This window comes from Penicillium psychrosexuale (genome assembly GCF_028828465.1).
Source record: "Penicillium psychrosexuale strain IBT 29551 chromosome Unknown utg000001l, whole genome shotgun sequence".
NCBI lineage: Eukaryota > Fungi > Ascomycota > Eurotiomycetes > Eurotiales > Aspergillaceae > Penicillium > Penicillium psychrosexuale.
In genome coordinates, this window is record NW_026643186.1 from 1,425,422 (window position 1) to 1,439,922 (window position 14,501).

At 46.4% G+C, this 14,501-nt stretch overlaps 6 protein-coding genes across 6 annotated transcripts; 4 read left to right on the forward strand and 2 right to left on the reverse strand.

Moving 5' to 3' along the window:
• Positions 1-74: 74 nt before the first annotated feature.
• Positions 75-2,484, reverse strand: N7518_000536 (fungal specific transcription factor domain-containing protein; the record flags this gene model as incomplete). The annotated part of the gene is made up of 5 exons (XM_057181464.1): positions 75-1,032; positions 1,082-1,252; positions 1,300-1,883; positions 1,936-2,218; positions 2,414-2,484. 5 exons carry the CDS (start codon positions 2,482-2,484, stop codon positions 75-77), a joined length of 2,067 nt encoding a protein of 688 aa, XP_057046814.1.
• A 2,080-nt stretch (positions 2,485-4,564) lies between these two features.
• N7518_000537 (uncharacterized protein) lies at positions 4,565-5,812 on the forward strand (the record flags this gene model as incomplete). Its single annotated transcript, XM_057181465.1, has 4 exons — positions 4,565-5,110; positions 5,170-5,413; positions 5,479-5,613; positions 5,729-5,812. Exons 1-4 carry the CDS (start codon positions 4,608-4,610, stop codon positions 5,810-5,812), a joined length of 966 nt encoding a protein of 321 aa, XP_057046815.1. The 5' UTR covers positions 4,565-4,607.
• A 1,587-nt stretch (positions 5,813-7,399) lies between these two features.
• Positions 7,400-8,601, forward strand: N7518_000538 (uncharacterized protein; the record flags this gene model as incomplete). The annotated part of the gene is made up of 2 exons (XM_057181466.1): positions 7,400-8,280; positions 8,328-8,601. 2 exons carry the CDS (start codon positions 7,400-7,402, stop codon positions 8,599-8,601), a joined length of 1,155 nt encoding a protein of 384 aa, XP_057046816.1.
• Positions 8,602-10,342: 1,741 nt separating this feature from the next.
• On the forward strand, positions 10,343-10,922 carry N7518_000539 (uncharacterized protein; the record flags this gene model as incomplete). Its single annotated transcript, XM_057181467.1, has 3 exons — positions 10,343-10,347; positions 10,395-10,727; positions 10,778-10,922. The coding sequence occupies 3 exons, from the start codon at positions 10,343-10,345 to the stop codon at positions 10,920-10,922; spliced, it is 483 nt and encodes a 160-aa protein (XP_057046817.1).
• A 665-nt stretch (positions 10,923-11,587) lies between these two features.
• On the forward strand, positions 11,588-12,053 carry N7518_000540 (uncharacterized protein; the record flags this gene model as incomplete). Its single annotated transcript, XM_057181468.1, has 2 exons — positions 11,588-11,805; positions 11,894-12,053. 2 exons carry the CDS (start codon positions 11,588-11,590, stop codon positions 12,051-12,053), a joined length of 378 nt encoding a protein of 125 aa, XP_057046818.1.
• Positions 12,054-12,844: 791 nt separating this feature from the next.
• On the reverse strand, positions 12,845-14,052 carry N7518_000541 (uncharacterized protein; the record flags this gene model as incomplete). Its single annotated transcript, XM_057181469.1, has 2 exons — positions 12,845-13,322; positions 13,373-14,052. 2 exons carry the CDS (start codon positions 14,050-14,052, stop codon positions 12,845-12,847), a joined length of 1,158 nt encoding a protein of 385 aa, XP_057046819.1.
• Positions 14,053-14,501: the final 449 nt, after the last annotated feature.

The following is a 14,501-nucleotide window of genomic DNA, read 5'->3' on the forward strand; positions in this document are numbered from 1 at the left end:
GTTGGTGTTGTTTCGTCGCTCGCGTGCTAGGCCAGACTACCCGTCGTGCATTTCCCTCTTCACTAGGTACATATTTATGTGAGCCCAGAGAAGTCTAGGACATCAATCCCAGTCAAGCCCATGAGAAAGGCTGGATCATCACTCTGGAATCCCGACAAAAGGTCGTACTCTATAGACTGGAACTCCCGCAACATAGTTGAACCATGTGCTAGGCTTTGCGGGGTTGAGCTTTCCGGGATATACTGTTCACCAGCAGTCCTCCAATCGGGCGTATTATCGTTTGACTGTGGTGGATGCAGTACAGTATGTGGAAAGGGCACATCGGGCTCTGCCTCATGGATTGCTCTTTGCTCCAGGGTCTGAGAGCGTTCCAATCTGGTAAGCCATTCAGCCCATTGATTGTAATCAGATGTCGAAGCCGAATCTTGTACATCCTGCGTTTCGTTAGCCGTGGATGACGCTTGATGGAGCTTCTCCGCGGCCTCGTTTGTTATCGACTGCACGGCTTCAACAAACTTTACCCCCAATTTAGCTGTCATGTTTCCAGTTGCCATTCTCCGAAGACAGTCTAAGCCAAATTTCACTCGAGCATTGTATCCTGAATCTCGTTCTGTGATCCCAGCCACTAGCGTCACGATCGTCGCAATACTGCATCCCTGGAAGTCCGTGAATGAGAAACGAGTGATCTTGCGGGTTTGTGTCAAATTCTCGAACAGTAGGAGAAGTTTTCTGCCCGCCTTTGCGCAATATCGGGATTGCATCAAGGTGGCCTCGCTTGGACCAGGAGGGCGCGACGCAGGAAACATATGATAACGAAGGCTCGTTCGGGCAACTGTTACGAGGGCGACTTTTCCCATGGTTATCCACGCATAGTAATAATTCAAATAGAGATGGAAGATCGTGCGATATCTTGAGTCTTTGGGGTCCACGTTTTCAAGCTTGAAATCTGGCGGTAAGGACTTCTTCCACTGTCGAAGATCAGAAGCCAGACCTTCGGATTCTGACTGTTCTTCCGCTTCGGTGACACCACTACTGATAAAATATAAGTGCGTGTTATTCTATCGGAATCGACCCAACATACCACGGTTCGGCAATTCGATCGAGGATCTTGATCAGACGAGCATACGCCATCTGGAATTGAATATTGTTGTATTTTTGCAGACGATCCAGTGCTGGGAGAGGCGATGGATGTGGTACTTTGACTACATTGGCATCAACAGAGCGAGGCCTGCTTAGTTTGATAGTGGTACACCTGACGTGGTTAGTGAGATTTATTTCAGCGAGAGTCCCATCACGTACCTCTCGAGGGAATATATTGACCACCATAACCGACATCGGACCTCTCTCTCTCGGTCGTCAACTGCTTGATCTTCTGGGTTGAGATGGAGATCAAATGCCAATGCTTTGCGCAAAGCCAAGCCCATGTAGACATAGGATGATCCGATGGCACTTGCTGGCATTAGATAGACACCTAGCAAGAAGGGCGCTTGAATGGATCGGAGACAGGGTCGGTCAATTAAGTCGGGTATAAGCGTTTTGGCATGAGTATAGAACACTTGACCTAAATCATCATTATCTCGATGTAGGCTGACTGCAAATTCATCTGGTCTTTCTAGGGGCGTCCATTGACTACCTAGTGCGAATGTTGCCATTGCAAGACAAACAAAGCTCAAGTCAGATCTTAACGGCGAGGTGGTGTCTGTGTAGAATTGGTCAATCTCGGACAGAATTTGGTCCTGGTCAAAGTAGAAGAATGTATCTGTTGCATGTTTAATGAATACCGAAATCAAAAAGTCGGCGATGGGGCGCGGGGGGAATGCATCAATTGCTGCATGTAAACGTGCCACCTCATATGGATGAAGTGCCTTTGGACGGGTCATATGCTAGGATTCTTCAGTTGACACGGGCTCAAAATCGAAATATGATATGGCTTACGGCTTGCATGGCGACCATGTCCCTCTCTTCGGGTGCAGCATCCGGATCTAGCGAGAAAGCCTCCCTCAGACGGGAGAGGATGTTTGGCCACGGGGCCCTTTTAGATTGACCTGCAACAACATGTTCGGCGAGCTTTTGGGACAAAACCGATGCCGGAGAAAGCGGATCAGTATGACCGATATCATCTTGCAGTAGTTGGGCTCGGTTTCTGGTCGATGTAGCAACTATACCAGGTTCGGGAAGGTCACTCGACGCAGTATCCTGGGTAACAGGCGATTTCTCCCTATTTCACGTTAAAAAAGCGCTTTCTTAAAGGTCATGGACTGAATACCTCCCAAACCTGCAGGCTAAGTTACTTGCAAGGCACCGCTGACATTTGCCCGGTGTCGCCTCCACACACTTGCTTTTCCTGGCCTTACAGCGATCGCATCTAAGCCCAGTTAGTGGATACGCCTCGTCTCAGACGAATGATGCATACGCTCGGGGTGCCCTTTTGCGATTCTCGTCGGCAACTCGCCTTCTTCGTCGTCGTCTCGAGGCAGAGTCCATTTTCAATTTGGACAGTTATCCGAAGCGCTATATAGGAGTGGACCTGCAAAGGATAAGAAAAAGACAAGTTCCCGAAACACGGCAATTTGGCCGAGAACCCTCGTTATCTACCCCACACTCCCAAGCATTGGCAATGTCTAAAGGAGATTAAGAATGCGAGATGTACCAATAAGGAGGAAATTATAGCAGGGGTTTCAAGTCAATGATACCTTGTTAATGGAGATTCATGTGTCAGTGATTCCAGGAATCATACCACCAATCGAGACTGTTACAGCCTCACGGGCGCCTGGTATTCTCCCCCTCTATATTTGCCCGTCCTTTCCATTCGTGTTCTTCTATCTTTGCATGTTGGGACACTGCTGTAATTGACAATCCCCCCATACTCATGGTTATCTCCATCTCAGCTCCTATCAGGGTAGGGGTATTCCGCATTGTCATCCCTCCGGATTCCACTGATCCCCATAGAATCTTGATACCATAACCAGAGAATATCCTGTTGTTCCCGATCCAAGGCAAAGAATTTCCTAGACAATCGAATCTCAGCCGAGCTGCGTTGTTCTAGCAGCCGAAGTTCCTCCTCCCGATTTTCCAGCAGCAGTCGTTGGATGGACGGTAACCTGGAAAATATATTGGTGATGCTCGCCTCAACTACATATACACCGGATTTTAGGCCGCGCGACATGGCTTTCCCTTTCCGCTTTAGTGCTCACCCCTAGCCGCTTTTTGATCACTGAGTAAAACTGAGCACGCCCCGGAGTATTACATAATCATTAAACTTGCTCACTGAGCATCGCCTGATCATTACATAAGCCGGATGAACTCGCTCACTGAGCGTGACCTGAGCACTCTGATTTGCTCACTGAGGACGACCTGACTATTACATAAGCTCAAGGGCTTGCTCACTGAGAAGTTGGAGCAGCTAAGTCAGCAGCCCACCTCAATAAAATGCACCACGCTAGCCCCAACCAAATGCAGTTGTTCACTAGAACTCTTGACCGTTGTCCCCTCGACGAAGGCTGGCGTTATCAATTTGGCGGTCGGTCCAGCTAGGAGGCAAATTCATAGTGGGGCCATATTGGTTTTATTATTCTACAGCTATACCACTATTCAACTCGCCCGAGTCTTGCATCCACGATACCGGAAAATATCCAACCCTCAATTTTTAGTTCTACAATATCTAGGAATATCTCAGAACCCCTAATTAGATAGTTTATCAATCCATTAGTGTTTTATTCTGATTTTTTCCGCTTGATTTTTAACGGATTATCGCTCTTACTACCTACCGTTTGCTCCTAGGAATACGACTTCAGCTCTAGCGACCTCGACATCCGCAAAAATATGAACCATCGATCATGTCTACTGTATGAGCTAGCCGCCCATAACGCATGACGAAATTTGCGGCCCCTTATTTGCCTAATGTTAGGGAACAAACTGGATTGCAGCAATCTATAGTGCTTCCTATGCACAAGTACGCCTCAAACCCGCCCGCGGGTCGGGCGGTGATTTTCTTGCCCTCAGAGGGCGGCCCTCCAAATATGACAAACATGGAACTCTGCCCATGTGTTTAGATGCATAAAGTATGCAGATTTCGGCAGTATTATTCAGTATTCTATTTACAGCTTAGTAGTATAAATTGAAAGTATATACCATATAAGTACTACTATGAATATATATTCCATCTGATAGAATTAGGTAGCAATCTTTAAAATTACCAACCACTACTTTTCTTAAAGAGATTGAAAATCTACAATGTCACTATTACATACTATGATTAATTATAAAACTCAATTTCTTAAAATTTCTTAATATTAATAAAGAAATAGATGATAAAAGTAATATTCAAACCTAAACAGTGCTAAATAACAGTAATTTATTAAGATGACTTAGCAGTTTTATACGTCTAAATTGAGAAAGGTCAACTTTTTTAATGCAAATGAGGGCCGCCCTCAGAGTGCCCGCTCTCAAAATGTTTTTAATGAGGTCTACGTCTCCGTGGCCTACCTAAGGTCACCTGACCATCCAACATATTGACGGCCACACTCCATCGTCACTTCCATTCATCATCAATTCTATTGATTTTCTTTCGTTCTCAGAGTTCTTAACTCTTCCCCTCTCACACGAAAATGGATAAACAAACCCAGACCAGGCGTTGCGATGAAGTTAAGCGACTCTACAAGCTACTTAAGAGTTGTGAATCTTGGTTTCTTTCCCCCGGTGATCTCCAAGGCCTCGGAATCTATAGCCAGCAAGTTGGCATGACAGGTGACGGCTCTGTACAATTTGATCCATGTTTCTTTCGGCCTTATCCGGAAAAGGTGCTTCAAAAATATCCACTCGATACGGTTTCGATGGCTGCGGACCATCCTCCACAGACTCTTCAACGGCTTAATAACCCCCGGGACTTCCAGACTCTGTTACGAGAAGTCCAGAATGACCCTAAGGTCGAACATCCCCTGGAATTCGCTAAATCAAGATGGGATACATTGACACTTTTATATGGGCCGGATGCCTGGGAAGATCATGCCAGACAGACACGTTGGCATATTCAATCCCAGCAGATGCTTCCTCGGAGAGGGCTTTCCCGGGACTCTACTCTCAGCGATCTAAGATCTATCTACGAACGGAGGTTAGTGCACTTTGCTTTTTCTCTTTTACTCTACTGTTTTTAGGGACTAAATATACTAGGACGAAATGGAAGCATAGCGCTCCTGAACTATGTGGACTTAATAGAAGGAACTATTGGCGTATACTAAGTCTCCGAGAAGTTTTTCAGCCAAGCTTTAACCCACATGCAATTATGGAACTTTTATCCGATGTTCCCGCAAATGATGCAGAGAATTGCCTTACTCTCCAAGAAGTAAGCGCCGTCCTAACCGTGATGGTTGCTCGAACATCCGATCGGCCGTTCCGGGACCACCCGATCCATCCAGTTAGTATCTTACTTACATTTCCTAGCTACTAGAGATTTCCTAAGTACTCACTTATTTTTTATAGTTATTGGTTCTTTCATACACTGGACAGAAACATGGAAGAATAATTCAAGCTTCATTACATGGAGAAAGCTTGCTTTTGCAATATTCTCAGCTATGGAGTTTTGCGGATGACGAAACGGCACCAGTTGAACTTTTCGTTCGTTATGATATGAGCCAGCCAGTTCCGATAGCCTTAGAAGAGCCGAATCCTATTATTGGCTCTCTTGTCGGCCCTGTTACGTCTATGAGCTTGAATTAGCTATTTAATACAGACCCTACCACAAAGTATTTTACCCACCCGCATTTTTACCCCACCATCACAAAATATAATATGTGAAGGAACGAAGCCAAATTGATTCAATACTGACTAAGTCGACATGCTGTTTACAAAAAAAGCTTGGAGAAGGGAAGGAATGAAGCAAGCGAGACAATAATAAGGATGACGGGCAAGGCGGTGGCAGAACGGAAGCGTGCGGAGACGGAAGCCTAGTTATATGGCAGGGCCATATAGTAGGAAGCGGGTCTAACCCGTTACAGGCAGCTAGACTGCGACATCGCCCGTCCATGGGCACTAGAAAGTGTCCACGGCCCGTGGGCCTTTTGAAATTTGACGCCCATCGCCCACCATTATGCAAAATTAATGCAAAAATTACCCTATTAGGCTATTTTATGTACATAACCAGATCTTGGCAGTACCCACTTTGCCAAGAGTGTCCGCATATGTCTTGGCGACGCTAAAAGTGTCTCCACTTTAACGGGCGTTGTCGCAGTCTAACCACTGCCATTAGTCGATGAGCAAAGCTTAAATAGAAGCTTGCCTTGACCAAAGCTAGGTATTATGTACGCATTTCTGTTGCCAAGTTATATTTAATCAATCTACTGGGGAAGAGTGATTTGTATGAACATCAAGCAAGAGGACTCACTGCTGGGATCTTCTTCGACGACAGTCTTTGTTGGCTATTGGGTTGGTGTCAGTGTCCTTGTCATCGTCGTTCTTGGTAGATTGCCCTTTAGTAGTATTAGTACAATCTTTGACGACTGAAGAACCTAGATTAAGAGAACTCACCTGTGGGCCTTTTATGTCACCACTTCTTGCGAACTCGTTTCAGCCCCTTTCCGCACTGGTTTGCTTTTTACGATCATGCTTCCGCTTGATCCTGGCAGTTTGCTACATGAATAAGGGTGTGTCAGTAATTACCTGGTCACTTGCTATGAGACACGAGTAGCGTGCGGCAGCGGCACGGAGGCGGGTGTCACGGTCGGAGCAGTAACGGCACTGCTAGGCTGAGAACTCAACGCCTGGATACCACCGGTATTCGCTACATCGAGTGCCACAATAGTGGGGCACTGTATTCCAGCAGGCTACGTTTTGTCACAGAACGGGCAACACTACGGGATGTTAGAGACTGATTTGCTGTACTTTCCACTGGATTTGATGCACTTACGCCGGGAACATTCCTTCTGTCGCTGTTCTTCATCGTGAAGCATGAGAGTTGAGAGGGGAAAGTGGGTGCGCCTCAGAATAACGTTCCCATTTAGAAGGCTTGTTCAAGTATAGATATCTCATTCAGAATTGGTCAAACGCCTCCCCAATACAATTCTGCAATTGCCCATTGATTCAATAGCATTCAACAGCCCGGGCCTACGCATTTATATAGTAGCAACAGAACAATGTTTGTGGCAGTCTCATTCAATGAATTTTCAATTAAACTATCGTCTATTGGTCCTAAGGTTGCAGGATGATTTCTGTATAGATCAATACGACTTCATCTGGTGCCTCAATAAGATCTGTTTCTCTACCTAGGTAGGTAGGTACCTAGGCAGGTTGTGCTGCTTTGTCAGCTCAAAACAACCTTGGAACCTTGGATTCGTTATTGGAAAGGCAACTGATTTCTCATCTTTCCCCACAAACACTCATCGGAAAAAGCAGATTTCAAGTAACCATGGAACCCCCTCCAACACCCCGCCCTCCAGCACCGAAGGTGCCCTCGACCGTCAGTCAATGGAGAGCCAGCGCGCGCGATTGCCACGTCCTGACCAAAAATCCAAGCAAGCTCGAGTGTCTGCACCCAGGTTCAAAGGTCACGTTCAAGGAATATCTCAGCATGAGGATTATTCGGAGGGTCTCCAATATCACCGAGTTCCCCGACCGAGAAACTGAAGGCAGAGCCAAGGAGATGGTCAAGGGGGACGAAGCAATACAGACGTGGCTCTCATATATCGAAACGGACCAGTACCCAACCGACCGAAAGCTTGGCATGTTCGCCCTAGTGAGACAGGGTCAGCTTGCGATAGTAGCTTCGGATTCCCAGGAACCTTCCCAGACAGTTGAACTTCGGCGTCGAGATCGACCTCAAGCTCCTGAACTATCAGCAGATACCGCGGGACGCAGTCCTAGTGCTGCCGCTTCAACTGCGCCAACTGAACCGTCTACTGCCGCTTCAAGTGTGCCAACGGAACTGTCTACTGCAGCCTCGAGGAAGTGGGTCAAGTACGCCAGAGCGGATGGAGAACCGCAGGTGAACCAATTCGTGATCAACCTTCTCAACGCTTTGACACTCAGCGTAGGCCAGGGCGTGAACTGCCAATGGTCCCCTAATGGTAATCTGTTCGGTAGCGTGTCTTTTGGAGAAGTCCAATTAACCGCATATGTCGACGGATACCTTATGGGAGTCAAGAAAAGCGATATTTTTGCTATTGTGGAGGTAAAGGCAGGAATCCGGGACCCCGAGCAATATCCGTTGGTCGAGTGGCAAGAAGGCGCAGAAATGGTCAGCTGGATCATGAATGATGAGGAGAATCTGCGACGTCATCCATTCGAAACGTGAGTGGGGTGTGAATATTCGCATATTTTCGTGCTAAGTGCTGTAGGCGCCTCTTGATCTCTTTGAATCGACATGAGATGTATTTGACACTCGCCCGCTACCACGAGGACTACGTAAAGTTCCTAAAGGGAGAATTTCAAGGGTTGAAGAGCTACCCCGAGAATAGATTCCTCCACTTGCACGAGTACGGCCCATGGGATATCGGCAAGAAATCTCACATGAGGGACCTGGCCGAAATCATCGTAGGTTTCTCTCTCCGTGTCAAAGATGAACAGGCTAGATCGGCTGTGCCATCAGGGAGTGGTCCTGACGGGGCGTGAGCACAATGTGAGCGATATACATGTCTCTAGCGTGTCCGGTGCAGTATCATTCCATTACAACGGTTTCTCGAAATCTTTTCTCTCTCTTTCTTCCTTTCTTCCCCTATACCTGTTGTCTCACATAGAGGCACTCTAAATCTTTGATCAAAAGTGGGTTTCCACATCGGGCCAATACCACCTGTCCTTTTGTCTCCTTTCATCACCATTCTTACCTCCACAGCTCTCACTGATACACGCCAAGACTCGCCCCGAACCGAACCGGCTTGCTGGCCCTACGCCCTCGACCCCACCTGCCGCTCCGCTCGCCTGGCTGAGAGAGATCCGATCTACAATGGATCCGAGCCCTACGATCATGGTAAAAACCATCACATCTTAGTCGCCTATAACGCTAACTACTAGGAACTTAAACTTAACCCGCTCTATCTGATCTCGGTAACCCTATAGGTAGGCTGCGCCAAAACCCACGAAACCCAAAACCCAAGCCAATCTATGGGCGCCCATTAGACCTATTAAATCGTAAAAACGTGACGTTCACATGACTATATAATTTATGCATTTCTAGGTGGTTTTTTGGGTATTTTGTATACATATGAAGTATCTGAATTTATATATTACCCGCAATTTATAGACTCAGATAATGATTCAGATGATGATTCTATTTCATATATACATTGAACTTCTTTTCAATGATAGGCCCAGTCACTATCATCCTATCTTGTTCGCTTACGAGCTCTCACTGACGTGCGTAAGCCGGTGCTTCTAGGATCGGATTCCGGAAGTGGGGCATCAGCCTCAGCATTAGAAATCCCAGTTTGTTCGTGACTCCGGGCCCAAAGTTGGGCTTTACGGAAGCCTAGGCCGGCCCGTAGGCGGGCACTGTCGTAGTCTACCTACCCATTGAGACCCATTGAAATTAGACCTAGATAAAGCCTATAGGCGACGGTTCTGACCGCGCTCAGAAATTGTAGTGCTTACAGAAAGGTATAAGCTATATAATTTCACACCTCATCATTTTCTTAGAGGCCATACGAGTGAATAACTTCCCTGAGGGCAGGGGCTATCAACAAAAAAGGCTGATCAATGTTAGGTGGATTCTTAGTTGTTGACGCTAGTATCACAGAATAGATGGCTAACAAATGATGCACATGTCACGTGGTTAAATTGTTCCATCTCTGCCTTTATTTTCAGGCCGTAGAGTGAGCAAGTCTTTGCGCTCATTAAGCGCTGTCGCATACCCTTGAGTACACTGAGTAATCACCCTGTGCTGTGAAATACTCAGTGAACAGGACCCTGAGCCCCCTCATAAGGCGGCGGCACCCCGATCGGGAAATTCGCATCCGCGGCCTAAAATCCGGTACATACAGCTACATATGTAGGTTACCCAGGTGAAGGCACTCGCTTCAGTCATCTCTATGAGTTTTTGAAAGACAGTCACAGTTAGATAAAGAATGAAAGATGGGGATAAAGTGCTCAGAGAACTGGAGGCTTTGTGACAATTTTTTTCCAAAGATTATATTTGGCTCATCTCAAAAGATGCAGTAAAACGTAAAACCTCATCCTAAATGATCACCTGGTAGACTCTTCTCTTCACTATTTTCCCCCTCTCTATCCGCGGCAAGGTTGGAAGCTTGTGAGGTTATGCAAATTCCCCATAGGTGACGTGGTTCTGAGTTCACCTTCCAACAGCTTAATTTCCCCCTCCTTTTTCATCTGACAATACTCCCACCGCTTCAGTTTAACCATGGGGTCAGTCTAGTCATCATCAAGGACGACAACATGCTAATAAGATACAGTTACACGCACTACTATGCCATCCTTGGCTGGGATACACCTGAATGGCAAAAGGCCTGGGCCCAACTCATCGAAGATGTCCCCAAAATCATCAAAGAAGGCCGGGTCCCTCTCAGTGGTCCAACTGAAGATGAAGATGAGATAACAAAAGTGGTCATAGACTCTGAGAAAGGCATAAACCTGAACGGGGTTGGAGAAGATGCCTATGAGCAATTCATACTGTGCAAGCCGGGCCAGTGGACTTTCTGCAAGACTGCCGAAAGGCCGTACGACGTGGTCGTTACATCTATCCTTCTCAGAATTTGGATGCTGGCACCGAAGAATATTGATCTTAGGTATGCTACATGTTACATCCGTCCAGAGAATCCATTCTAATGATGTATAGCTCTGATGGTGAATATGAAGACTGGGCAGATGCGCGTAGGCTCTGTGCCACCTTGTGGCCTGGGGAGCCTACCGATAGCATGTGGGCACAGGGTGATGAGGGAAAGGACGTCGAGGCCAAAGACTTAAGTGACCAGGTCAATTAAATGTACGGGTTTTCGTTTTTAGGGGCCATTGACTTCATTTACGTTTTATTTGGTGCCCTATGTGGCTCAAATTAATGAGCTTGGCCTGCGCATGCAGAAGATGTTGCACTTAATCTCTATTGCCTTTTTTTTTCTCCAAGCTTCTACCTTTACACATTGAATCTGAGACAAAAGTGTCAACGCCCAGCCTCGGGGAATCCGAGAATATCCACAATTCACAATTACTAACCACATACATAGTAGCCCAATAAAAGTCCCTTGAAAAGAAGAAGATCATCACGAAAAACACGTCGGTTCACGCATCGATAGTTGGGTGAATAGGGCAAGGGACCGAAAGCTGAGGCTTATAGGAATAGAATGTATAGCTACTAGTTTATAAAATTGCAATCCAACACTCATCAGAGAAGGGTGCCTTTGTTCATGGGAAATAGGACCCGTGATACTGATTGCGATATTGAATTGTTGACAAAATGAAGCCTCGCGCACCACCAGGCCCCAGAATTGCGATATGCTTAGTCATGGAATCAACAAAAGCCACCTGACAATTGTCTCATGTCGGATTGTAAATGCCTCGACTTCATATCTCGAAAAATATTTTACTGTCTCGCCCATACTTCTTGTCCACACCCTGCACTCAAGTTCGAACTGTATACGAAGCCGCAAGAATGCCAATCACCAAGAATCTCACACTGCCGAGCTCGGCGAAGGACCTGGCAGTAAACCCGGACTCAAAATTATTCATTGCCTTCATATCTTCACCAGATCCAATTACCAAGCAACCATGGTGTCCGGACGTACGAGATGCCTTGCCTCACATCAACAAGGCATTTGCCGGGGATGACGCGCCTGACCTAGCTATCATCGAAGTTGGACAAAAGCCAGAGTAAGTTTTACCATCGTTTTTGAGCAAGATTTTGTTCACATTATATTCGAGACGTGTCCCTGTGGTGCATTGAACTGATATCTACCAGATGGAATAACCCCCAAAATGTCTACCGAAAAACGTGGGGCACTAAGAACATTCCCGCGCTGGTACGCTATGAGCAAGTCAATGGGAAAGTCACTGAGACAGGGCGATTGGTGGAAGTGGAAATTCTCAACAAGAAAAAACTTCGGGAGTTCATCGTCTAATTGTATCGGGGTCTTGTTATCATCGTACCTACCTTCTGCACTACTCATACCAAATTGCACTTGATATCTTTAATGTACTAGTCCGTTTGTTTGTTCGCCATCCAATTCAAATGCTAGTGGAATCTTTACAAGGAGATGGGTTTTGTCACTCTTTGAAGAGTTAAGACTATGCCCTTAAGAACGATATCACCGAATAGGCGGCGGATAGCACTTAAGTTAGGTCATATCCAAAGTTAGAAATTCAGTATGAGATCGGATGATAGACTTGTAGATACTAGAAGAAGAAGCATGTGCATTTTCATGAGATTCTGCAAGCCTTTGTGCTTTGAATATTTGAAAACCCAGATGATGCCAAAAATGGAAACTTATAGGCAGTTCGCCAGCATAAATCTTACATCAATCCAATCAGCGCCCTGTTTCAGATATCTTTCAAGGAGGTGATATTAAAAAGGTTTGATTGTATATTGCTGTCTTTATTAAATTTTAGATATTCTTGTTTTCAATCGCGGGATCAGATATTAGATGTCTGTGGCTAGAGCAGCCAATAGCTAATCATCCGTAGTGACTTCAGAGTGCATGGAGTCCCCGAAGGGTTTTCATTGATGGATGAAATAAATAAAAGATTACAAGTTAGAGAAGTCCAGCTTGCATGGTTCACTGTATCCCATCAATTATTGTATCAACTCTCATGGCAACTGTGATATTTTTGTTCTTATATTTGTTTAACAACTCCGTCGGCACCGTCACCGATGGTGGAGTTGGAAATAATTTCAATAGCAGATCAAGTAGAACTAGACCTTGTAGGCCAAAATGTACCGATCTCCAGCATACTCGGTGACAGTATAGTACTCCTTATGAACAAGGTTGTAGCTCAAATCCTCATTTCCAGCCATGAACCACCCCGTGTGCTCTGTCGCTGTCTGCCCCTCTTCCCAAGTGAAAAGATCGCCTTGCTTGGGAGCTTTGCCTGTGCTGCGCGAGATGTAGAACTCGCTGTCGTATGAAACAGCACCCTGTACGTTGGGTATATCGACACAGTACGCCCAGCTTGCGGAAGCGATGCCCCCACTAGTCTTCAGCTTCCGGGTCGTGTAATCTAGATCGTATTTCACATAGCGGATAGGGACGGGCGTATTTGCGGTATCGTCGAAAGTTTCTCCAGCTGACACAAACTCACCCACCATAAGGGTGTCGGGTGAATCGCTGCGATCAAGCGAAATCCAAGAGAAACGGAAGGGAGAAGCGGAGCCGGGTGTCCATTGATAATTGCTTTGAATGGTGTCAGTCTTGGTCAAAAGGAAGATAATAGATAGACTCACCGGATCTGAGGAAGCACATATCGGTATTGATCCGCAGAATACCCTCCATCTGTAGTTTTTCCGACACCATCGGCAATCTCAACCTCCCAGATGTTGTCCAGGTCAAATGCACGAATACCATTATGGGTATCGACAACAAACAGCACATTGCCGTACCACATGATGCCACCCGCATGAATAGCGATGGCTGTAAAGTTATCGTCGGCAGTAGGATTCACAAGCATCACATGGCGATAATTGTGCGTTGCGCGATCAATAAAGCTAAGCCGTACACTTTCTCCAGAACGATACCAACTGACGACCCACGCATCGTGGCCATCCCAGGTTCCCGTATTCAAAGCATCACCAGAGCCGGTGATTCCCTGCGGAACCCAAGTGGCTGTCGCGTCATCACCCGAGTTCCAAGCCCATGCCTCGGAGGGAGACCCATTGCCGACAGAGGGTGAACCTTTACTTAAGGCACGATTTGCGGATTGAAGAACCGTAGAGATGTTGGCAATTTTACCCTTGGACTCAAAGTACTTTGAGAGCACAGGGAGGTGAGCATTGTCTGCAGATTCTTCGAGGGTGAAGTCTGCGCCATCAAGAACCGTTTTATTCTGGCAGTAACGAGGGTCTGTCGCGATAGTGACGGGGAGGCAAAGAGAAAGAAGAGTCGTGAAGACCAATGTATACCGCATGATGGGAAATTTTGGTACGGAGTACCAATGGGGCTTTTCTTTTAACAATGCTGAGCGAGTACTCTGTACAGTTCCTGGGAAAGATGCAATTTATAGCGTATTTCATCAATATCATCGGGCGGATATGAAGTGCAACCAAGCCTCTACACACATCCGTAAAAGGCCCTTTCCCCTCGCATCACTCGTGTTAGGATGTGATCGCCATGAAATACGAGACTTGGCAGGCCCTAGCCAAGCCCCTTCTTCATCTTGAAAATACCTAGGTGGCTCTCAGACATGAAGGGCCCGCTCAGGTCAACACGTGGGATAAAGATAACCAACACGTGGGATGAAGACACAGCTTGAATGGTATTTCCACGGTCAAACATGAATAGGCTTGACCCGCCTTCCGCATTATTCCAAGCTTCGACAGAGGATCCTGTGTAGTATACTCCATAGTGGGGATGATC